The 25,778-nt window shown below is 46.5% G+C and overlaps 2 protein-coding genes across 2 annotated transcripts in view; one reads left to right on the top strand and one right to left on the bottom strand.

Annotated features, from left to right (window-relative positions):
- The window catches only part of LOC142817717 (uncharacterized), a 146,366-nt gene extending 136,410 nt beyond the window's left edge, over nucleotides 1–9,956 (bottom strand). Inside the window, exon 1 of the mRNA XM_075895156.1 lies at nucleotides 9,921–9,956. The gene's annotated coding sequence lies outside the window, so the exon portion shown is untranslated. The remainder of the gene's footprint in view (nucleotides 1–9,920) is intronic.
- On the top strand, nucleotides 658–25,704 carry LOC119174762 (ribosomal protein L11). Its single transcript, XM_037425807.2, has 5 exons — nucleotides 658–788; nucleotides 1,773–1,898; nucleotides 12,590–12,739; nucleotides 15,522–15,764; nucleotides 25,614–25,704. The coding sequence occupies exons 1-5, from the start codon at nucleotides 777–779 to the stop codon at nucleotides 25,650–25,652; spliced, it is 570 nt and encodes a 189-aa protein (XP_037281704.1). The 5' UTR covers nucleotides 658–776; the 3' UTR covers nucleotides 25,653–25,704.
- Nucleotides 25,705–25,778: the final 74 nt, after the last annotated feature.

Here is a 25,778-nt window from a genome sequence, read left to right as displayed (position 1 = left end):
ACTTTGCATAGCCTCCGAAACAGTAATGCACAGTTGCAGGTCTCGAACAACTCTCGACTGACGCGCCCCTATGTCCCGCAGATGAAAACGCTTAGCTGATATTCTAGTACACTCTACTGGTACCGCCCGTCGCCGTGATAATAGTGTCGGTCGCGAGCGCCACTGCGCGGAGCTTGTTTATAACTGAAGGCAAGCCAACTCCGCTGGGAGGCTGGGAGCGCGAGCCATTCCTTAGGCACTGCGCCGTGTCGCCCAACGTTACTAGAACTGTGTCGCCTGTAGGCAGACAGAAATTAGGTGCCTTCTTCCTTTTCCTCATGAACCACTAACAACAACATTCCTCAGGCATCTTTCTAGAGGAGGCGTTGGTCAAAGAGACTTACGCAAGTGACGTAGCGACAACAATTTTAATATAACTATTAGTCGCAAAATATAATTTATTTCACCACATTGATGTTCAAAATTATTAACAACTTCAAAAACACTTTTTTCAATTTTACACAACAAAAAATAAATAACAAATGTTAACATAATCTTGGCGCTTGCAGTGCCCGCAATGTTTTTAGATTATTTTCAAGCACAAAGGCATTTTTGTAATGTAAAATTTTAAGCGTAAGAGCATAGCCTTTGAGATGGACAAAGTTAAATCGAGTTTTACTTCTAACGCTAGCGGTGGCAGCGCTATAACGCACTGCAGTGGCGAATAGTGAAAGTGCGCAAAAGAGCCGCTGTCAGGCTAGTCAAGACAAGTCAAGTCCTTTTTTTGGGTCGGCAAGATGACGGCAAAGGTGCTGTAGGGAGTTTTTGACATTTTCAATCAAAATTCATCGGAAAAGTGCATGCTAAGAAACGTTTGCCTTTACATCAAACTGATATGCAAGGGCACATTCTCTGACTTGACGTAATTAATAAAGTGTAATAAGTTGTAGTATTACGACGACTTCAAATGCTCGTCAGTGCGGTCGGTGTTTGCATGTCTGTAGGGAGATGTTGAGCGCAACGTGTATGTTGCCACGATGTGTTGAGCTCGTGTACAGGTAGCAAGTCAGTATTGAAGTTTTTTTTTTTTTTGAGAGGGAGCGGGTTGTTGTTACGTGCTGCTACGTGGTGTTCTGAGCCAGGACTGACCAGGTTACAACAGTTTCGTGTCCGGGCATGTCCCCTTTATCCGCGAGTTGTGCATGGCTCTATGGAGTCTTCCACTTTTATTTTCGCAGCACGAGTCATGATGCGCTAGCAGGCGTTACAGAAGTTATGTGCTGTGCGTGAGGTACCTGGCGAGATTTGTCTTTTCTCGAAGCGCATGTGCACCAGAAGTCGCGAAAGTGCCTGCGTTTGTCTACGCTGACGGATGCTGTAGGCGTGTGTTTCTGTGCAGAAGCCCTCGCTTTTGTTGCCACTTGATATCACGAGAACTTGATCCTCACTTCTTTGGATTCTCTGCGGATGGCAGGTTCTTTTTCAATGACATTAAATTTGGCTGTTAACGCACACCAGTGTCGCCCTATGCATGGATACAGCTCATACCGTTCGCGTCGTACTAGTGGTGATTTTTAGAAGTGTAACTTTGACCAACTGGTCATGCCCCACCTAATCTATTTGATCGGCCTGTTTTATGTCGGAGGCTGTTAAACTCTGAAAGACAGTCAGCCTGCGGTATGCAGTCTTTGTACAGTAATAATGGAATCGCTGCTGTAGTTTTGAGACGTGTGAGTGCATCGACATGTACTTTGCATCCACCTTCAATTGGGAATTTTATTTTTTATTCACAGACGAAACTACCGAGGAAGGACAAGAAAGACAAGGAGAAGAACCCCATGCGTGAGGTTCGGATCCGCAAGCTGTGCCTCAACATTTGTGTCGGTGAATCTGGAGACAGGCTGACCCGAGCTGCCAAGGTTAGTGTTTTGCAGAGTGCCCACACCCTGTGCTCCACTCATGACATTTACTTGGTGCTGAAGTCTGCCTTTTATTGCAACGGGTCTACCTTTGTCGGCATTGGCTGAGCTTTCTTTGCATGATGGGCTGGGGAACACAGCTGAGAGGTGCATAGAGTTAGATAAGACGACAAAATCTAGAAATTTCTAGCATTGAATGGAAGCTGCTAACCAAGAGGCTGCATGATCACAAACTATCGTTTTGTCACTCAGTATTCATTTAGCGGATCGGCATATTCGAGCAGCTATTTCTTACTTTAGAAAATTACCAATCATGTGAAATTGAGGTGTCTACTTCTTCCTTGAACACCGCACTGTGCAGCCAGCGCCTTTTGCGGGCGCTAGGGTACTACGGTGCAGTGACAGTAGTATGAGGGGCCTTCGTCGCATCAACTGCTAAAGCAAGCGCGACGGCTCTGCCAAATTGCGCTTGCTTTGCGGTGGAGCTAACTTTGCTCTTGCTATACACAAGCAAATTAAGAATCACACACGATTTATGAAACGATACGCACAGCGACAGTGCCAGGTACTATCCAGCCTTTGCGTCGCCATGTTTTCTTTATATTCTGCGTGCGATCTCACAAGTGATAAACCTTGGCCCTCGCATGGGTCAAATCTTGAAGGCCCGCTGGCATTCCCACAACTAATCTACTTAGCAATTTTCGTCTAGCCAGAACATTCCCGTCAATGACACATTGTTTTCATCACCTGAAAGTTCGGGTAATGAAGTCTAGAATAAAAGTGTGAATTCAAGACAGAAAAAAAAAACTTTCCGCGCCGTGCTATAATGTTGAGCCAAGAAAGATAAAAAATGATGCGGAAGTCTTAGGTCACATAGTGATGAAGAGAGAATGAAGCATAATTCAGAGCCTGCAGACATAAGATTTGACAGTAATGGTTTAATGGTGCACTGATTGCTAAAAACTCGTATTTGTATGCCTTTTAATTTGCCTGCAAAAATGGTGCAAAGAAGCTCCATAGAAAATGAGTAAAAATTATGGTGGCGTGTCGGCGACTTATACAGGCTAGCACATGAAGGCAATGGTTCTGGTAATACCCGAATGGTATGCCACTACATTGAAATGGGCAAAATGCCCACATTCTATTTTTTTCAAGTGACTAACGAATGAAAGCTTTCCCACATTTGAATCTGTTATGCAAGACCTCACCATGCATTCATCACCAATTTTGGGGCTTCTAACCTTTAGACTGATCAAAAAGAATCGCATGAGTAGCGAGAACATTCTGGCGACAGGGAACAAAGCAACTAACCAATTGCGTAGCCAGGCAGTGGTAAACTGGGCCTCTGTCCTCTCCCCCCCTCTCGATTTTTTTTTTGCTCAACATTCAGAGTGCAAAGTGACCACTTGCCTGCTCTTCCCCCACTTAGGATCAATATGGTGACCTCCCCCACCCCTAAAAAAATTCTGCCTATGCCTTTGCAAATGAGTAGCTTTGTTGTACGAGCTATAGCACAGTTTGGATATTGTGTTAATGGATTGGCTAAGGTTTATTACTTGTGAAATCACATGCAGAAAAAAATAAAACACCAGCTGTAAAAGATGGCCTGAACAAGGAGCAGTTACTGTGCTTCTCGAGAAGCAGGCCGCATTGGCGATTGGCATGGGCGTAGAAAAAGCGAAATCGGCATCACACCAAAGTAAGGCGATTCGGCGGAGCCGGCGTGCTTTAACAGACGATGCGGCGAAGGCCCCACCTACAGCTGTCGCTGCGCTTGCGCATCAGAATGGCAAGCGCCCATGAGTGGCGCTCCGCGGAGTGCCGAGTGTGCGGTGTGGTGTTCAAGGTGGAAGTGGACGCGTCTTTACATATACTTCGTTTCATACATCAGGTGCAATACTGTGGAACCTATGCAGGTAGTTCGGTCGGCAAAATGTGCGAGTCTACATGTGTCGCTCTTGGATTTGGTCATCAATGTGAGCTCCACGAGTGGTTCTAGCTACATGCTACTACAGCTCGTCACGGAGGCTACAATACTTCTAAGCGATGCAGGGCAACCTTTTTACAACTGCATAAATAATGGGAATTGTTTATATCTAACTCGGAAGAGATCCTCACTGGACAAAGTCAGAAAAAAATTACAAGTGGCAAGATCCGTCAGCTATTTCTCTGCATGAGCAAATCGCCTGTATGAAGTCCTATTAGCTTCCATGGCGTTCACCTGATGTACGAAGTATGGGACACGCATTTGCTTCTATCGGCCAAAGCACTCATCGGCAGGCACTGAATGCGTGTTGTGTATTCAGCCCTGTGTTGTCGTCAACAAGTGCAAGAATGAATCCCCCTTTGCAACGTGAGGCCTGACAACAAATTCTGGCCTTGCTACTAAATTGGAGGTACAGCTTGCATGACATACCGTATATACTCGTGTAAGGGCCGCACTTTTTTTTCGAAAATTTTGCTAGGTGCGGCCCTTACACGAATCAGGCCGATTTAGTACAGGCAGTACAGGCCAAAGGTCTGTACTGTTTATGCAACAGTAGCAGAGTGCAAGAGTCACAAATGACATGCCAGAAATGTTTTTATTCGGATTCCATTTCGCTGTCCTCGTTCTCGGAGGAGCTCGCCTCGGCGTCCGCGTCTTCCCAGAGACGGTCATCTTCGGTGCCGTTCATGGAGTTCGAAATTCCCGTTACCTTGAAGCTTTTAGCAACTACTTCTACTGACATGGCACGCCACGCATTCAAAATCCATTCACACACCTGTTGGAGCGACGCCCGCTTCAGCCGTCCTGTAGGGGTCTTCTCGTGGACGCCTCCAGCCATCCATTCAGAGTAACATCGGCGAAATTCCACTTTGAATGGTCTGTTGACGCATACGTCGAGCGGCTGCAGCACACTCGTCAGGCCACCGGGAATGACGGCCAAGTCCGTACGAGTTGCGGCAACTCGGTTCTTGACGCGGTCGGTCAAGTGGCCCCTAAAGCTGTCCAAAACAAGGAGGGCTTTCCGTTGTAACAGCCCTCCAGGTCTGTTTGCCCAGACGGTCTTAATCCAGTCAACGACCAGTTCCTCGGACATCCAGCCCTTCTCTTGCGCACGTACGACGATTCCCTGAGGGAACTTCTCTTTTGGGAGAGTCTTCCTTTTAAATACGACGTACGGCGGAAGCCTCCTGCCGTCTGCCGTGATGCACAACATCACAGTGCACCTTTGGCGTTCTGCACCAGTCGTGCGCACAGACACACTTTTCGCACCTTTTAAATCCACTGTGGTGCTTTCCGGTGCATCGAACCACACAGGTGTCTGGTCCGCATTCCCAATTTGGGACAGGTCGTATTCATGCTCCCTCCTGAGAGCATTCACGAAGCGATGAAACTTAATGACGTGGTCTTCGTACTCGCGCGGCAGTTTTTGGCAAATCGTCGTTCGGCGCCGAATAGAAAGCTGGTTACGGTTCATAAACCGCGTAGCCCAGCCCCGACTTGCCTTGAATTGTGCCGGGGGTATTTCCATGTGGCGAGCGATGCTGAGGGCTTTGACGCGTATCATGTCAGTCGATACGGCGTAGCCGTCCCTTCGTGTGTCGACGACGTAGTTGACGAGCTCGCTTTCGAGTTGCGGGTACTTGCACTTTTTCCCGCGAAACGCCTTTCGGCTCCTGTTAGTAGCGGCGAGGGCATCTTTCTGATTCATCCAGTAACGCACGCGCTTCTCATCGACGTCGTACTTTCGTCCAGCTTCCCGCTTCCCGTGCTCCTCGGCATAGTCAATCACTTGCAGCTTAAATGCTGCAGTGAATGATCTCAGATGCCGGCCCATCGTCCGTCACGTGCGCTGGCTTCTGCAGGGTTCACTACAACCAACAAAGTGACACCGACGACACCGATCTGAAGTCGCGCTGCCAACGTATCGACACGATGCTAGGAACGATGCCAACAAAGAGGCCGCACAAGGCAAATATGGCGGCGCGCTGTCAACAGCGTGGTCGGCGCGTCGGCGGAAGTAGAATAAAAGCGGAAAAGCGTGCAGCGCCATCTGGCTGTAAATGAACTAACTACACTTTTCTGGCGGGACATTTTGAACTTTTGTTTTTTTTTTTTTTCGAAATATCCGCTTTCAAAGTTGGGGTGCGGCCCTTACACGAGGGCGGCCCTTACACGAGTATATACGGTAGGTTCATGCGTCACTTTACTCTTAGCATGCTCTTTTGAACCAATAGGGGAGTTTCGACTATTTCAGTGTCCATGCATATTTCTCAATGAAGTACTGTCGGCAACAATAAGGACGATTACAGTTGCCGACTGTTTATTCGGACTAGGTGGGGAGCACCGAAAAGTCTGAATGACAAGCAGAAAAAAAGATTCACCAGAAAAAAACAGGAACCATCATTGGCCTAGTGGCCTGAAAACCTTGTTGGTGCATGTCTGCAAGCAAGCACAATTACAGACAACCACGTCTGCCTTTATTTCAGCCAATAGTGGGCGGCGCTTCATCAGATTGGGGTCGGCCGAGCTCGATCTGACGAATGATCCCGTTTTTTTTTTTTTTTTGCCATCGTCAGTGTCTTGAGATGGCTGCATTTATTCGTTAATACCGATTGCGCAGATCGAAGAGGTGGCGTCAGAGCCATTTCAGTAGATTAGGCCTCGCATGCCAAGCAATAAATAAGAACGAGACGCAGCTCAGGCCAAGCCGCATGAACTGACAAGCAAATTTTCGTATGCCAAAAGGGAATGACGTCACGTCAAGCTAGTTCTTGCTGCAACGCTCGGAATTCTGTTCTGTCTGTGTCCTCTCTGTACATGCAGCCATTTCAAATGCTCACCTAGCCGACTCTGCTTGAGCATGACTTGGCTTGACTTGCAGTTTGGCTGTGGTAGCCATTCAATGGATATGATGTGACTGGCTAAAGCCAAAAATGCCCATTATGTGCAGTCGAAATACACAGCCTGCGTGATTGACTATAGTATATTCTGCATTGACTTTTATGCTGGTACTGTTTCTAGCCATGGCCATTGCAATTTTCCAGTGCTGAAAACCTGGTGATATTATTGTAAACATTGCAGACAGCTGGTCTTTGGGTTAGGTGCCACGATCGATCAGCCAGCTGGAGTTCAAAAAAAATTGAATTGCACACTGTGGGGCGTCTGAATTTTCAGTCGTGAGTTTACACTACTTCAATGGGATGAGGGGCAGTGCAGCTGAGGTGTCTGAATTTGCAGCGTCCGAATAAACGTTCAACTACTGTACTGTTTATATTCGTCATGCATATTAATTTTGCTTTGGTAATTGAAACAGAGAACTACCATTCTTAGCATCCCAACAGCAGCAAAAGCCAGAATGTTTTATTATGGCTCTGTTGGGGCATTATTCAGACCGAGAACTTTGCAGCCAATTAGTGCAGTGCACACGATGATAGATCATAAATTGGTGAAGATGATATACAGATTAAGGAAGAGTGCATAAGTTTCCATAATGTAAATGGTTCTTTGTTTGGGGTTTGATGTCCTATGAATCAATGTAGCAGACCCTGCAGTAATCAATGCTTATACCATACTTTATTACCATGTATACTCGCATAATGATCGCACTTTCTTTTTTTTTTTTCAAAAAAATTGGCTCCAACTTCGGGATGCGATCATTACGCGGAGTAAATTTTCCGTGAAAAAATATTCTTACCACCGGAAATGCAAAAAAAGTTGCTAATTACCTTACGGTAGCTATTATGAACATAACAAAAAATAAAAGTAAATTAAGGCTTACGTTTGTAATAAAATGCATGCGTTACGCGGGAGCTACATGCATGGCACACTGCCCTTTTATTGTTTACCTTTCTGACCACCTAACGTTCATTCACACTCCGAAGCATTACTGCCGTCAGTGTCGTCGCCGCACGATTCCCTGTCGGAACCGGCAGTGTCTTCACTGTCCCACAGAGGGTCATCTTCCGTTCCGTCTAGCGCGTTGTAAATGCCAGCGACAGTTCATTCCGCCGCATGAAGCGTGTCGTCCAGCCGAAACTGGCGCAGAAGTCCTTTGTGGCTATTCCCTGCCTCCGGGAAACTGTGCACGCCTGCGTCCGTATCATGTCTAATGACACTGCATAACCGTCCTTGCGCGCATGTCCTTCTCGTATTCGAGGACTGCCTTTTCAATGTCAGGGAACTTGCCAGATTTGGGTTCGTGGAAAGCCCATCGCGTGCTGTTAGTAGCCATGAGCATGTCATGCTGTTTTTTCCAATGTCGGATCCGGATTTCGTCGACACCGAAATGTCTGCCGACAGCGCGGTTGTCGTGCTCTAGCGCGTAGTCAAGCGCCTTCAGCTTGAACATGGCAGTAAAGCTCGCATACAGCCCTATGGTGAAACGACGCTTCAACAGACGATCACAAAGCACACACACACACACAAAAAAAAAAACGTGGTCCCAGGAAAAAAAAAACATTGCTGCGGGATGAACTCGGGTCGACCACTAGGCGGCCGCCGCTGTAACAGTGTGGGATGTCAAAACAAACATGGCGGCTGACAGCGCGGAGCACTCCGTGAAGCGAAGCCACCGCATTTTTTTTCTTCTTTGCGTCAGTTATGGAGGTTGTGAGTACCTCATGCGTGTCAAAACAGTTTCTTCCATCTAAATAAGGAATGCTTTCATTTAAATCGGTAAATTTACAGCGTTAGCATAGTGATGTCCGCTTTCAGATCACAGAAACAATGATAGGCGCATTCAGCTAGACTTGGCAGATGACATGTCGATGCGGCAAGATCAGGGTGCGATCATTACGCGGGGAAAAGAAAAAGACGAATTTAGACGACAAAATTTAGGGGTGCGATCATTGTGCGAGTGCTATCATTATGCATGTAAATACGGTAATGGTTAATAACTTGGAGGTTTGAAAGTGAACGCATGGTGTCCCGATTTCACATTTGTGGTCTCTATTTGAGGGGAATGCATAAGTTACGTCAAAGATTCACGAGCAGAGCTGACCTCTCGGAGTCGCTACAATAGATTCGGAAATTTTTTTTATCTGGACAAAAGCTTCTCAGTTTCATTGCAGTGGTTCTTGGCCAGCAGTGCTGAATCATAATTGTAATTGCTCCTACCTCATGACATCTTGTGCATTCGTTGTGCACGAGCTAGTTAAGGTGTGTGCCAACCGTAGTTGTTCGTGATCTCACTTGCATCTTATGGCAGTTTTGCCCAGTTTCAATAAAGCTTTTTATACATTTGTAGCTTATGCACTCATGCATGACTATGAGCAGGTGATGTTCAGGCAAGCCATGGTTAGGATAGCTGTGCAGTTAGGTAATTAAGGGGAGACGCGGGTCGAAAAGTAGCGTTTTTTTCCAAATTTCACCTTTTCTGTTTTTTGTTGCTTTATCATCTTTATACATTATATTTTGACATCTGAAAATATCACAGCGAAATAAGCATCAGAAGTCAGTGAAAAACGCGTCTGAGTGAGCGGCAGTGACGCGCGGCATCACGAAATTTACACAAAACGGGCTGCTGTTCGCGTGCTCGCGGGGCCGCGAAGAGAGCTGTCCGCCATATTGCGGCCGCTGGCTCGTGTAGAGTTGTCCTTACTCTCCACGATCCCGGTTCTTGAAGTCTCGTACGTTCACGAAAAATCTAAAAAAAAGCAACAAAAACAGTCTTTTCCCGCCGTTTCAAACCGCGCGCCACTAACGCAGGGCCGCCATTGGCTGACAGCACCCGTGTTTTCTTGCCGTAGTTCGCTTCACTGTTTTCCGGAGTTATTTTTCGCTGTTTTCGTGCGATGGCAAGCCCGAAAAAGGCCGTTGCCGACCATCGGAAATACAGAAGTAAGAACAAGTTCAGAGGGAAGCGGCGGAGGACGTACAAGAAAGCCACCGCCAACGAAAATGTCCGCGACGGGCCAGCGGCCGGTAGGCCTAACATCGACCACGGCAACGTCGACCATGGCAACTGCGACGACGAGATCAACGCTGCAGTGAATTTTGTGAGTGCATCGCAGAAAAAGATCGCGTTATTCGAAAACGACGTCAGGCCGAATGCCGATCGTGCCGAAAGCGTAGTGCTGTGCGAGTTGGGTGCATTGACGGCCGTCGTCGCAGGCGCGGCATGCCCCGTTTGTCACGAGAGTAAACTCGCAGTTCGGGCACCGAATAAAAAGCGGAAAGGCCTTTCGGCGTTTCTGGAGCTACACTGCGAGAATGCGGAGTGCTCGGAGAGCATCCTTTCGTCCGCGTACTCGTCGAAGCGGGTCGCGTCAGATGGCGGCCGCGGTGCAAGCAGAAGCTACGACAGCGGGAGTTCGCGTGACGCCTTTGCCGTGAACCTGAAAGTGGTGCTTGCAGCGCGTGCCGTCGGTATCGGGCATGAGCAACTTTCACGATTTTGTGCAGTAGTTGGATTGCCAAACCCTATGCACCATAAGACCTTCCATGCTATCGGCAAAAAGATTCACAGTGCGGCAGTGAAGGCTGTCTGTGAAAACATGCAACGGGCACGCAGCGTCACCAAAGAGGTGGCTGGTAACAGTGACGTGCCAGTCATGTTTGACGGCACATGGCAAAAAAGAGGCCACAAAAGCCACAATGGTGTGGGAACTGTAGTGTCCTTGGACACTGGTTTGTGCCTGGACTATGAAGTGCTTTCCAACTTCTGCCTGGCGTGCAGTTTGCATAACGACATGGGAGGCGATGAAGAAACATGGCAGGCGTTTCATCATCCCGTTTGTGAGAAGAATTGCGACTGTTCTTCGCATGCCATGGAGGCCGAAGCTGCAGTGCGCATTTGGCAGAGGACTGTGGACTATGAGACACCCCTGCGGTTCACCATCTTCCTAAGCGATGGAGACAGCAAGGCCTACAACGGGGTCTGTGATGCCAACGTGTACCCTGACACTCCAATTGAAAAAGAGGAGTGCACCAACCACGTGGCGAAACGTCTGGGCACCGGCCTGCGGAAGCTGCCAACGCCACTTCCACGAGGGGAGAAGCTGAAGGAGACCACCATCCAGAAGCTTCAAACTTACTTTCAGGTGGCCATTGTGAACAATCGGGGAAATGTCCACAAGATGTACACTGCCATATGGGCCTCATGTTTGCACTCGTGCTCAACAGACGGTGCTGGAAGTCACAAGTTCTGTCCTGCAGGCCCAGACTCGTGGTGCAAGCACCGACGTGCTGAGGCGCAGGGCCAGCCTGCACCGTGCCACACCCCCCTCCTGACCAAGGCCCAGGGTTTGGCAGTCCTCCCAATCTACAAGCGTCTCACAGATGCGAAGCTGCTTGCCCGGTGCCTCCACGGCAAGACACAGAACGCGGCCGAGTCCCTGAACAGCAAAATATGGCTGCTGTGTCCAAAGACCCGGTTTGCTTCCCGGACTGCTGTGGAAACAGCCACAGCCATTGCAGTCCTGTGGTTCAACCGGGGCCACGCGAGCTTTGAAAAGGTGCTGGAAGAGCTTGGGGTGCTTCCTTCGGAGGCCCTGGTTACCCTCAGCGACCGCCGAGACAGCATGCGCATGCACAAGATGAATGTGCGTCAGACCGCTGAGGCGAGGGCACACCGTCGCAGTGCAGCCAAGAGGGCCCGGGTGGAAGAGTCCTGCCGCACCAGCCGGGAAGGGAAAACCTACGGTGCTGGAGAGTTTTAGACAACTGATATTCCCTCTGGACATGTGTGTATGTGTTCAGCACAAGTTTCGTGCTGCTGCGTTTTTCATTTTTGTAAATACAGACTTTCAAACTTTCAAACGCGTTTTTCTCATTTCGCAATTTTGGCCAATTTGCATTTTTTGCGGGAAGTGTTTCGGGCACTTAGAATTGTCATACGACGACGAAATTTGGCACACACATTGAGGAGAGTGCGTAGGGTGCCGATATCTACTTGAATCAGCACAACCTATCAGCTGTAAATATCTATTAATAAATTTAATGGTGGTCGAGTGGAAAAAAAAGGGTACTTTGCTACACAGATGTTTTTTTCATAGTTTCAAAGTTGGAGCACAATTTCTAGCTAGATATCGGCACTCTATGGCTAATAGGGAGCAAAAGGAGCCATTGAACAACTCTCTGCATGAACATTTAGTATGCGCGAAAGTTCCCGGAAAACTTATCAAGTTTCACCATTACTTGAAACACAACTCCCAAACTATTGCACTTATGTAAAAACTGATTACAGATTTGGAATCAGGAGGAAAAACTGCATCAGTGGTCCAATTTCTGAAGCTCTAAGTTGAATAACAAAAAAAAAGTGCTTTCGAGGAGCGTCTCCCCTTAAGCATGAGTTGTCAAAAGGCTTTCCAGTGTCTGACAATTTTTTTTTTTTGCTGAGTTGCACCGTCTTGCTAGAACACTTACTGATCATATCGCAGAAGCATTTGTTTCAACTTTGAATGCGACCCACCATGGTAGTCTACTGTTTATGGCGCTTGATTGCTGACACAAACATTGCGGGGTAGAAATCTGGTCGCACTGGCCGCATTTTGATGGCGGTCAAAGTACAAGGGTTTAGTTGACTGCACGTTAAACCCCAGGTGCCAAAAATTTCCAGAGTCTCCGCTGCGGTGTTCCTTCAAATCGTATTAGAGTTTTGGGATGTAAAATCCCAATTATTATTTTTGAAGGCTAGCAGAGTACATGCTTAGTACACCTCTGCAGCGGGTTTTTGAATGTTGAATTTTGTGTTGATTCTTGTCAGGTGCTCGAACAGCTGACAGGCCAGCAACCTGTGTTCTCCAAGGCTCGCTACACAGTGCGATCGTTTGGCATCAGGAGGAATGAAAAGATTGCCGTGCACTGCACTGTCCGGGGCCCCAAGGCTGAAGAGATCCTCGAGAAAGGCCTCAAGGTGCGTGATGTGTTCTTGCTGCAACGGGCTTGTTGCTGGCGCCCTCTTTTACTGGCAAAGGTTTCTGAAAGGGTGGAGCAGACAAGGAATGTTTCAGTTGGCACATTTTAGATGTTTGGTTTTTGGTTTCAGTTTTATATCGTTCACTTTGCCAGGGGGCTGCTTTTCGGAAGGGTGAGCCTGAAAAACGTGGTTGTGTTGAATATTTAAAAAAAAAAGATTGGAATTGTCCAAACTTTGAGGCAGTGTAACCAAATTTGTTGAAAGTGGCAGCTTTAATGTTGCTAAAGTCAGCTTGGTTATAAGCTTGCAATAGTATGGGGGGGGGGGAGAGATTGTCACCTCCATTGCCTGATTCCAATAGCAACTTTTGTCACTGCACTCATCGGCAGGCACTGATGCTCCATTGGCATTCAGTCCTGTGTTGTGATCTCAACAAGTGCAACAGCGAATCCTCCTCTGCAACGTTGGGCTTGGCCAACATCCATTCCTTACTACAAAACTGGAGGTACATAGCGCCATTCTACTAGGGATGCCTCTTTGAAACTGCTCTTTGCACCCTTTTGGGCTAGTAGCTACGATATCAATTTCTTTTATTTTTCTTAAAGCACCATATTTCGGTTGGGGGATATTTTAACACAATTCTGGCTGGTGGTGATGAATGTGTCACTTTGACTCTTTGCCGGTCACCTTACCACAGTCATCTGCAGATATCTGTTCGGCGGAGTGACGGGGTTACAAGTACAAGTGCATCATGCCGTCGTTTATAAGCTCGCCGCCACTGTGTAGTTCGAGGCTGCTTGTGGGCATTGCTTGCAATATTCGTCTTCGTTGTGTCAAACAAACCGGCTACTCGCTGTTTCTCATGCAGCAAGCACGAAAACCGAGCATGCATTGGACTTTGAATTACCCAACATGTGGCGGCGAGAGCTGACTGAGTGACGTGCTGCACTCAACTAGCAAGTATGGTTGGTTCAAAGTGGCAATACCGCGCTTCAGTGGAACGGCGGGAGTTCATTGTGTGCGTGGTTTAAATCACTTATAAGCAGACGGGTGTCGCTTAACACGCGAAAAGGCCTGACTTGTCAGCGGAGGGGCTGTCCACACTATTTAATAAGTATACACAGAAAAAATTCCAGTTCGGCGACTAAGTTGGCGTTTTTATGGGAGAGTCTATATACAACCTACCAATATAACCACCTCTTATGCATGAGAGTCACTTCTCGCCAACATCCTGAGAGAAGTGGAGCAGGAGAGAGCAATGTCCAATTGCTGTGACGACGCCGGTGTGAGGATGAAGAGGAGAAATAAGATTTGCTAGGTTTTGCCGTGATTAACTTGGCTATTTTTTTGCCTTTTTAGGGCCCATCTGTTGACCAGCTTCGTAGCTACTCTAGCTTTGCGCAGCAGTGCAAACTTCTTTTTCATATTTATTTTGGATTCTTTGGTTCTGGTCATGGTTGCTGTTGGACAGTTGACGACCGATAATTCGGACTCCACGTAGATAAGTTTAAATTATGAAATGCTTGCTTGAAAAAATGAATGCATCAGAAAAGAGTACTTTTATTGACGCTTCACTGACTTGGTGGCTGAAAAAGGTGTCGATGCGTTGCTGTACGCACTTCCGCTTATGTGCAACCAAGTCCGCCTGTATTTACGCCAGTGTGGTATGTTTGTTGTACGACTACAGGTAGCACGAAAGAATTTCGAGGGCTCGAGACAGGTCTGCATGCGACGGCTCCAGATCACACAATGCGTTGTCATAATCTGAGTCAGAATCACTGTTTGGCGGTTGCAGAATCTGCTCAGTTATGTTGTCATTGTTCAATTTAGTACACGGTGACACAGCACTGTCGACTTTTGGGAAGTCTTCAAACGTAAATGCTTCTGGAATGTCTACACCCCAGCCTCGCAGGTCGTCAATAACTTCCGCACTTGAGCTCGTTGCGCTGGGTGGCAGGTCGGGCTCTTCAGTTGCATTGTCGGGTTCTTGAACTCTCGAAATGAGCTGAGCACTTGCAGAATGATGGCAGTTTTTCTTGCCATGGTTAGGGTTCAGTGTGCCCCATTTTGTTGGCGGTGGCCTGTTCTTCGGCGCTGGCTGTCAGGGTACCGTTGGTGCCATTTACCGCAGATCATTTGGGACAGCAGAGTGCAAAATAAAGCAGGTCCCAACACAAAACCGAATTCACGGAGCATTCAGCCGAACGCAGTACAGCGCTGTAATAGCGAGGGGATACCGGAGCAAGAACATAGAATGTTCGCGATGTCGATACGTCCTCTCACAGTTGAGCAGTGCCTCCAAGATCGGCATCTCCTGTATAAAGCTGTGAGGCAATCGAAGTAAAGCCTCTCAGATCACCAGTTTGCTTTCCTTTTTCATCTTTGAGGCCATATTTTGTATGGTATGGGTACTGGAGGAGATTATGGCTGCCGATTCAATGTGCGCGCCAGTTTCAGACTTAGTCAGAGTTCTCGAATGCGGATCTGGCAGCTGTCCAAAATATCGATGGTCTTTACACATTGGTTCTATGGGGCCATTGGCGGTGCCCCGCGGCTGTCCGATATATCGGTTGGCGACTAATATCATCTTTATATGTTACTTCTTGCTGCCGCAAATTATTCTTCGGAAAATTTTTGTTTGCGTCATGAACCTGAATGCCAAGTTTGCGTCAGTTTACAGTTAAAAAGCGGGGGTGGGGTGGGGATTATGATGAAAGTAAGGGCCGGAATCAGTTCCTGGTTCTTCAATGTTCGTCTCTCATGCTGTCCTCCTTTTTAGGTGCGAGAATACGAACTCCGCAAGGACAACTTTTCGGACACTGGCAACTTTGGCTTCGGTATCCAGGAGCACATTGATCTGGGTATCAAGTACGACCCCACCATCGGCATCTACGGTCTAGACTTCTACGTAGTGCTGGGCCGACCAGGCTTCAATGTTGCCCACAGGCGCCACAAGAAGGGTACCATTGGTTGCAAGCACCGGCTTTGTAAGGAGGAAGCCATCAAATGGTTCCAACAGAAGGTGAGCACTAATTCCTTGGGCACACGTGATGGTCCTTGCTTCCCCGCCACCCCTCTGGAGCTTACATTTCGTAGCTCTTTGAAAGATTGCTGTGTGCTGCTTTTTTGGGATGAGTGGTCAGTTTCATGATGTTGCAAAGGCTCGTAAAAATACTTCTTGTGTCTTTCCTTTGAGGCCAAAAAAAAAAAGTTGGGTGTTGCATATAAGCCTCGCCGCAGTGGTGTAGTGGCTAAGGTACTCGGCTGCTGACCCGCAGGTCGCTGGTTCGAATACCGGCTGCGGCGGCTGCATTTCCGATAGAGGCGGAAATGTTGTAGGCCAGTGTGCTCAGATTTGGGTGCACGTTAGAGAGCCCCAGGTAGTCAAAATTTCCGGAGACCTCCACTACGGCGTCTCATAATCATATGGTGGTTTTGTGACGTTAAACCCCACATATCAACCATGGGTGTTGCATATAAAACATCAAAGTAATTTGATTCAGCATTAATGCTTACTTTCTACGCCACAAGATATTGCATATTTTTTGGAAACTCCTCCCAGCTAACTGTTTCTCCGTCTTGTGGCTATAGTGCGCTGCTTGCTACCACAATGTGAATTACTGTGTGTAATGGTTGTGGCGCTCAGCTACTGACCCGGAAGTTGAATTCGATCGTGGCCGCGACAGTTTTTTTTTTTAATAATCTAAATGTTAGAGAGGCCCCTGTGCCCGTGTGATGTAAGTTCTCGTTAAAGAATGCCAGATGGTCCACCAAGCCCTCCACTGTGGCATGCCTCGCAATCATGTTTTGCTTTTGGCATGCAAAGCATATCAATAACTGTATGAGTTAAAACTGTAATTTGTTCATTAATTGGGTTGCAAATAAAAACATGCACAACACTGGCATACAAACTGAATTGCATTGCAGGTTGAGCTGGTGATGGGGGTGGTCATAGCCCAGTATGGTTCAGGTGCATTTAGTTTTGCAATGGCACCACTTTAGGCTTGTGCGAATATTTGAACGAATAGTTGAGTATTTGAATTCACTTCGATTTGAATTTAAATTATTCATATTTTTAAAGTATTTGCAATGAACCAGTAGGTCACCACTTGTAAAGGGGGTTTTACTGCAATGTACGAGTGCTAAACAGTGAAAGTGCCTTCTCAAAGAACATTTGCTTTGCCGTGAAACCCCCTTTAAATTAAAGGGGCCCTGCAAGACTAACTGAACATGGTCAGAAAACGCTACCGATCGGTAGTCGAGGCTACTGAAAACACGTGAGGCAAATATTGTAGCGCAGCACGTGGCCTGTAATTCACCGTAAATTTTGAAAGCTAAAAATTGCCTTCTTTCTTCAGCAAATGACACAAGCTCAAAAATAAGTTGTCACAACCAAGAAGCAATATGCGGCTCTGGTCACAGGCATTGGCTGATTTGAGCATGGTGCGCTTGTCGTTACCGGGGCCGCCGCTTGTCCACAAGTTAGGTGCGATCCCACTGAAAAGCCGCGTATTTGAAGAAAAAAAAAAGGTGCTGAAGGTCATGAGGTGCAAGTGGAGTGTTTTGCTTCGCCATGCCATTCCTCCCTACTTAGCTTCCAGCTATTTCGTCAAGACGAGAAGAGTGAATGCAATTGCAGCGTGCGCCAATTCTTGGAACTCTGCCCATACTAAACTGATTCTATAAACTTTGCTGCAGTAAATTTGTGAGGCAACAAGCATGTTTACTGGCTCCATGGCTACTTGAAAAAGTGTTACAGGGCCCCTTTAAGGGAACATGTTACCCTCAAATTAATTCATTTTATTAAGCCTATTATGACAGCTTATATGATTTTACTATAATAAATTTTAAAACAATAAGTATCTCACAGGTTATCACTCGCATCCTACCCAAGCTACTACTCAAGGTTGTTTTGGCTTCCTTTGATTGAAAAAATAAATGCCATTTGCATAGAGCCCCTATTTCAATTCAATAGAAATATTGTGCAGGTTAATTTTGTCATGATAAATATTCCTTTTTTTTATATGTCATACATACCATTCGAATTCAATTCGAAATTATTTGATCAAAATCACTATTCACTTTGAATTCGCTTCGAACCGAAAATTCACTATTTGCACAAGCCTACACCACTCATCTACCATAGTAGTTGCATTATCACTAAGCGATATTAGCAGCGTTGTAGGTCTGTGAGTGTGTCCTCAAGCGACAGGTGGACTGCACCGTGCCCTGCCCCCCATAAATTAGATGGTTTGCAGGGGTTGTACTTCAACAGATTTCAATTCTGTGCCCTCCAATGTCACACTGATACACCATACTGCGTGGCTGTGCTGCAATGCACGTGGGCAAAAATGCTGCTCAGAACTGTCAACAACCTGTGGCCCACAATGAAGCCCCCAGCCTATTGGTTGTGCAGCCTCAGGCACAACATTAGAACCCTCACCCCCCCTTCTAGTCGCTTCCTATCACAAGGCTGACAGTGTATTCTCGACCTCATATTGGTTAACACAGGAACAAAGAATGGTTGTTTCCAGTCGCCAAAACTTTGCCAAAAATTTAGCCAGTTTTGTTTATCATTGCCAAATCTTTTCTCTTTGCCTGGGAACCCTATTCGCCCCCTTTCCCAATTTGCCACCCAGCACCACTCTGTTGGCTTTTCATGAAACTCGGCCCTCCACCTCAAAAAGTTGCCGACCCCTAGTCTAAAAGTGTAACACAAATGAGGCCAGTCTGGTTGGAATGGAAAACAACATATTGGCTGCAGGAAGACAAGAGGGGATACTGAGAAGAAAAAGCCTCTTAGTGAATTAACTTTGCCCCCCCCCCCTATTTTTTTCATGATATCCTAACGCGAAAAATATTTCGTTGAAGTGAGAATTTCGTTGTAGTGAAAGTGAAAAAGATATAGCTGATCTGAGCTAGCTAAAACAAACAACGTTTGTCCTTAAAATTAAAAGTGTCCGCTGTTTCTTATTCTTTCCCAGCAGCATCACGATGCAATTCACAGTCATGCATAGCGAGGCCATGGTGAAAACCGCTGAAATAATGCCTACAACCGCATTCATAAACGTATCAAACAGTTGCATTAACACGTTAACACCAGCAGCCGTCCGCCATCAAAGTGTATCCGACAAGGCCGAGATGGAGGCATGGTATCGGGGAGCAGTGACTTTTGCTTTATTCTATGCCATTCTTATCATCCAAATCTCTCAGCTGGCTGATTTGGTTGATAATGCAGACGAACAGCTGCTCTGATTAGGTACCACACTGGCCAAGCGCGAATAAAATGAAAAGCATGGGATTCTGAAAAGGCATCGCTCCGCGGTTTCACGCATAAGCTGCATGAAAGAAACCATGAATTGAGCGACCTAACTTCAGCTTCGGATAGTCTGCAACTCTAAAACAAGCCATTGGTAAAAGCAGGGCCATTCTTTATAAGCAGGGCAGTCTCATTGCCATCAATGGCGGCGCCCAGGCTTGCTGAACAGCGGTGGTTTCTGGTGGAGCCAACGCGTTCTCAAAATGCATCAAAGTGTTAAAGATTGGGTTTCCTGTATAGCAATAAATATCTGAGCCTGGAATTGCATCGTGAAATTTCGTTGAAGCGGGACGGCAGAAGAAAAAGTGTTCATTGTGGTGACAATATTTATGCATTGACTCCTATGGACTGCTGACAGGGAACCTTGAATTTTTCGTTGTAGTGGAAATTTTGTTGTAGCGGGGTTCGACTTATATGGTACAAGTGGCTTATGCAGCATTGCCCACTAAGTATATAATGAGGTGTACTATTTGTGCTTAAATGTCAAGAGACAACAGCTCCGAGACAATGTGATCTTTTGTTGAATAAGCTGTAAGACACTGCCAAGTATTGTGCCTATAACAAATTTATTGCTCAACGTCTCAGTAACTTGGCATGTTGTAATGTTAAGATTGAAGTCTTCACCCATTTTGAGGTGCATTTGGGTGTGCACAATGCATATTGAGACTCATAATGTGCCATTAAATGCATCGCTATTCTACGAAAGTTTCCACATTGTTTTTACTGCAAGATGGGATGATAGCAACATTTGTGGACCGTATTCACTCGCCTAATCCTTGCCCTTGCACTTTTTTTTGGCGGAAAACCGGTGCAAAGTTGGGGGGTGCAAGAATCACGCGGGGCAAACTTTTCAAAAAATGTACAGAGCGAAAGAGAAAACGGAAATGGCCGCAAATCGGGATTCTCACACCAGAAACTAACAGGAAGCTTTGAGAAGTACTGATTAAAATTTACCTCAACAATAAAAGCACAGGTTCAACACAAGGCAAGACTTATTTGAGATTCGTGCAAGCAAATAGTCAAGAATTGAAATACCATACGCAAAGCTTGTAGGCGTTGCGGGCGTGGTAGTAGCGTTCGTTGCTCAACAGGAGCCCCCAAAAGGTAAGCGTAGGACGTCAGTGTTGGGCTGATAACTATTTAACAGAATCGTCAGCAGTTTCCTTCTGAGGAAATAAAGTTTACCATCAATCCCAGTTTTAGGCACACGGCAGGCCCCAACGCGTCTTGGTGGCTTTCAGCTGCCGTCACCAGTAGCGAACACAAAACTTGTATGCTACGAAAGGCCTACCGGCGGCCATGTTGCTGCTGTTTTGATCATGATCTATCACTATCAACTTGAAAGCAGCCATGTAGCTTCACTATCGTTCCATAACGTGACAAGATTACCGACACAACATACAAAACACGCCACAACGCGCACTTGCCACTTTGGCTTGTCTTGGATTGAATTTCCGTGCAATAATAGTACGCTTGATGCTTATGAGATAGTGCGCGCTATCATCATCAGTGGCTGGAACGAGCAAACGACATTATTGCGGCAGTTTGCGGGGGTGCGATAATTACTTGAATAAAAAAGTCGTATGTTTGTCGGGCGATGTGGGGGGTGCGAGAATTATGTGAGTGCGAGGATTGCGCGAGTAAATACGGTAGTTCCGGCAACCAGTGGTCTATTCGTGTAAAAGATAAACATGAGAATAAATGCAGTTGAGGGTGTCAGAGGAGCAGAGTTTAAAATTCGGGCACATCAAAGTAAAAAGTAGGCTCTGTTCAGGGCCGGAGACAAGGTTTATTCGCAAGAATGAAATGAAAAGATCCATGCCTTCATTACCCGATTTTATTGATAACCTCTGCTGGTGTCATCGCACTCATCGGCAGGCACTGATGCTTCATCGGCATTCAGTCCTGTGTTGCTATTCCAACAAGTGCAACAGCGAATCCTCCTTTGCAACGTTGGGCCTGATCAATATTCAGGCCTTACTACAAAATTGGAGGTACACAGTGCCATTCTACTAGGCAGGCCACTTTGAAACTGCTGTTTTGAACCCTGGGCCAGCAGCTACACTCGCAAACCTTTTATTTTCCTGAAAGCACATTTTCTCTGAAAGGGTATTGTTTAACACCATTCTCTCGACTGTTATTCGGATGCTGAAAATTCGAACACGCCTGTTTGGGCACCTTCACAGTACTGCCACTCATCCCGTTGAAGTCGTCTAAACTTTCGGCCGAAAATTGGGTGCAGCGTTGAAGCATTGTGGTACGCATTGAACACCATGACCTGCTTTCTGCGATGTTACACTGTAGCAATATTTTTTCAGTATTGTCGCTATGTTGCCAGCACTGAAACGTGGCACAGTTGCACTGGCTGAGGCTAGAGATCGTGCAAATGTAAACATCAATGCAGAAATTACAATTGCTGATTTTAAAGGCTGTGTGTTTTGGCTGCACGAAATAGCCGTTTTTTGGTTTTAGTCAGTCAAATATTACATTGAATGGCTACCATGGCCCAACTGCAAGCCAAACTAAGCCACACGCTGAGTCATCTCTGTGTGATGTTCGAAATGGCCATGAGCGCTGCTGCACGAATAATCCTGACATCGTTCCCTTTTGGCGTTTGAGAGTTGGCTCGTCAGCCATTTCTGTTGCAAGGCTTGATCAGTGTCTCGTTCTCTTGTTAGTTGCTTGACATGCGAAGCTTGATCTACTGAAATGGTTCCGACTCCTTCCATTTCATCTGCTCCGTTGGCACTGATTAAAGAACGCAGCAAATGCTAAACACTGAAAATCGCAAGAAAAAAACAATTATTCTCTAAATTGGAGGGGGTGATCTCAATTCGATGTTGCTGTGGAGTTTTTGCCAAGTTGGACAGTGATGGTATTGTCTGTCACGTTCTCGAACCAGCGCAGCTGAACAGCCACTCCGATGAAGTGCCGCCAACACCATTAATATCAAATGTTATGACCTGCGCTGAATGTGCTGGTAATCTGTGACGTGTTTGGGTACAGACGTTTGTGACATGTATTATCCGGCCAGATGGTAGTGAAGACGCTTTTCTGGTGAACCTTTTTTTTCCCGTACTTTTCAGCGGTTCCCGCAGAGTCCTAATAAACAGTCAGCGACTGTATTCTCTTTTTGCAATACTCATAGTTCTAATGCCATAAGTTGCCTCATTTTGCCTTTCTTTGTACAGGAATTCAGTGTCAACTTAGTGGAAAATGTGAGAGAAATCTACAGTCGCCGAGCGATTTCCGGACCTGGGACCACGAAATAGAAAAATTGAACAGTCCAAAAAAAATGATCAGGCCATGAAAATGAAGTTTATTCGAATTAGAAAAGCAAAAAAAAAAACTAGTTCCCAATAATTCGTCGGCAACGTATATGCCTTACTTCTACCCTATAAACCGGACTATAGGTCGAGTGGGAATATAGGTCGACCCTCCAAGTTCAGGTTACCGAAAAAAAAGGAAAACAACCCAAAACTGCCGAACCAAATTTATTTGCGAATTGGGCACACCGCACCCCGATCGTCGGAGCTCACCTCAACCACCATCGCAACGGCTCTTATTCGTCCAACGAAGCAAAACTGTCTTCTGAAGACGAGAGTTTGTCGCTGGCCGTCTCCCACAGTGCGTCGTCTTCAGTGCCATCCAGAAAGTTGCTGATGCAACATTTTTTGAAAGCATTTTCCACCATGGAATCCGGCAAGGAGCGCAAGGCGGAAAGCACCCAGCCACAAGCAGTCGCAAAGCGGAGGCCTCTGTAGGCGGCCCGTCGGGTGTCTTGGGGTTGTCGCCGGACATACACTCTTGGTATTCCAGCCGCACTCGGTCCTTGAACGGCTTATTTAGCACAACGTCGAGCGGCTGGAGGGCGGACGTCATACCACCTGGTATCAAGGCGAGGTCTGTTTTCCCGTCGCCGAGTGTGCGTTTCACTGCGTCGTTTAAGTGGCCACGAAACGCATCCAACACCAGCATGCTGCGGAGACGCAGCAGTGCACCTGGCCGACGGTTCCACACCACTCGTATCCATTCGAGCATCATGGCCTCGTCCGTGTATCCTTTTGTTGACAAGAACGACAACACGGGGCGGGAACACTTCCTTTGGCATTGTCTTGCGTTTGAAAATGACGAAGGGCGAAAGCTTTCAACCATCTGCCGTGCATGCCAGCATGACGCTGAAGCGCGAGTGCTCGTTGCCAGTGGACAACAGCTTCACATCCTTGGCGCCGCGCTGCGTGATTGTGGTCGACGAAGGCATGTCAAACCACAAGGGGGTATCATCGGCGTTGCCAATCTGCCCCATCATGTAGTCGTTCTGCTCCCGAAGCCGGTTCACAAAGCGCTGAAAGTTTATGAGCTTGTCCTAGAACTTTTCCGGCAACTTTTGAGAGGTGGATGTGCGCCGCCGGAGAGAAAATCCTTTGTGTCGCATAAATCGACGCACCCAAGAGTTCGGTGCACGAAACTCTTCTCTTATGAGCCCAGCTTCTTGAGCGAGTTCCAAGGTTTTCTTGCGAACGGTATCCACGGTCGCTGGCAGCGAGCGCGCACGAACTTCCCGCACAAAGTCCGCTAGCTTATTTTCCAGCTGCGGATGAACGGCACTTCGTCCATGAAACGACTTTTTTTGTAAATTGCACCTCTGCAGCTTCCCTTTCTGTGCCCTCCAATAGCGCACGCTTTTTTCCGGTACACCAAAGCGGCGCTGAGCAGCCATATTCCCGTTCGCTTCTGCGAACTCAACATCTAGTTTAAACGCAGCTTAGTACTGCTCCTCGCACTGCTAGGCATATTCAGTGAACGGGAAAAAAAAAAGGCCACTAAAAATGCAGCGCAATGTCAAGCGGAGCGAAAACTCAAAACGGATCGGAAGCAAATCACGAACACAAAGAAAACAGACGGAGGGAAAAAAAAGACTGCGATTGGATTTGGATGCGGATATGGCCGCGTCCAACTTCACAAGCACATGCAAGTTACATGTTGCCAGACAGCGTCGCACTTTCGGCTAGACACCGCTATATAAGACGAGGGGTGACTTTAGCTTATTACTTCATTGAAAATATCTCAACTTATGTTCGGGTTTATACGGTAGTTATGGTGCACTAGTGGTGTTGAGATACAGGCAGTAAACAAGTGGCGGTACAGGCCTCACATCTCTTTGGTGTATCCGTGAGGCATGGTTGAAAGAAACGATCAGTACTAAAAAATTTGCCATCTGAACATTGTTCTTGCTTGCACAGTGGATATGCCTGTGTTTGTTCTATTTTTCCCCATGATAGATGCATCTTTGCTGCACAGTTTTAGAGTGCCCAGTCTCAGTTCCGATTTCAGAGAGCACAAAGCCAGGCAGGAGCATCCCCGGTGGCTAGATAAGTACAGCTGGCCATGTGACTAGGCTTTGTTTGCCCTTGATCTTTTATAATATTGTGTATGTCTGTATAAATTTATCTCACTCATTATCTTGCCCTGAAAATTTTGTATTTCTTTACTTGGATGGTGGTGGTTATGGTGTTCTACTGTTGAGAGTGCAAGGTCTGTGCTCCCATTCATGGTTCGGTGTGACGAACAAAATGTCTTTAATAGTGAAGCTGTGTTAAGCTTGCTATCATTTGTCTGTCAGAGACAAAAACGAACAAAAACTAAAAAAGGCCTTGTAAAACCTGTATTTTTACTATTCTCCGCAATACATCCCCCTCTATCCCAATGGGGGTGGGGCTGCCTCCTCCCTCTCTAGGCTATGTTTCAAATCAAACTTTCACAATGAAGAATACAGAGGTTTTTTTTTTTAAACGTACTGTGAGCAAACCTGTGTAGGAAGTTGTAAGGAGGTAGTGACAAAAGATTTTCATTGTTTTTTTGCGTCGTAGGAATGGCCAAGCCGTCATAACTCTGGAAAGTGTAGGTGTGTGTGTGTCACCAGAAAAATTGACATGTTTTTCAAAGCTAATTTTGGCTCCATATGTACCCTGACATAGTGACCCCGAGTTACTGTCATGTGCGGTCTGCTCGATGCGTAATTTCCATGGCTCCATTTGTGACCAACAAGCGACCATTTGGGTCTCCAGAATCGACACTTGCTTGATGTCGCACTACTTAGTGTGAATGTCAATAGGTGCATGTACAAGAATGGCCTTTTGTGTCAAAATGAAAATTTCAGGTTTTGCATAGGTGTACTCTTGCTTAGAGCAGTCCCTTTATACTAAAGATTTTTATGGTTGAATAAAGTCGCATAAAGAAGATTAATATGGTGGAGTCATCAACTTTGAGAATTGATGTTGGTACTCCTTTGAGGCTAAATGGTGAAACGAACCTTCATGTTCTAGAAGCATCATAGGACTGCATTTTGTGAAATTGAGTATCCTGTGGACACGGGTTCTGTCATGGGCCTTGTAAAGTGGTAGCAGGCTGTTTCTTGTAACAGTAATGTATAACAGATCACGGCTGCATGTTGGCTTGTTATTGCCTGGCATTATTTTTCAACTATATATCTTCCCTACTGAAGAACTCTGAAGGAGCAACTAATCTTGTGGTACCCTTTTTTATTTGCAGTACGATGGCATCATCTTGCCTGGAAAGAGCGGCAAATAGACCTGCTGTTCACATTTGATCCTTCACAAATAAAAAGAAAGCTCATGGTGTATGTTTTTTTTCATACATATACAAAATGCGATGTTTTGTAATAAAACATGGCCATGCATACTTTTGCATTGCAAG

This window comes from Rhipicephalus microplus, chromosome 5 (assembly GCF_043290135.1).
Source record: "Rhipicephalus microplus isolate Deutch F79 chromosome 5, USDA_Rmic, whole genome shotgun sequence".
Classification (NCBI taxonomy): domain Eukaryota; kingdom Metazoa; phylum Arthropoda; class Arachnida; order Ixodida; family Ixodidae; genus Rhipicephalus; species Rhipicephalus microplus.
The sequence above is the reverse complement of the archived record's forward strand: the minus strand, read 5'-3'. Positions and strand labels throughout refer to the sequence as shown.

What these genes read in the sequence shown, in the direction of transcription:
- LOC119174762 (XM_037425807.2), top strand. An exon ending in GGCTGACCCGAGCTGCCAAG is followed by an intron (nt 1,899 to 12,589) that starts GTTAGTGTTTTG and finishes GATTCTTGTCAG; the next exon opens with GTGCTCGAACAGCTGACAGG. An exon ending in TCAAATGGTTCCAACAGAAG is followed by an intron (nt 15,765 to 25,613) that starts GTGAGCACTAAT and finishes TTTTATTTGCAG; the next exon opens with TACGATGGCATCATCTTGCC.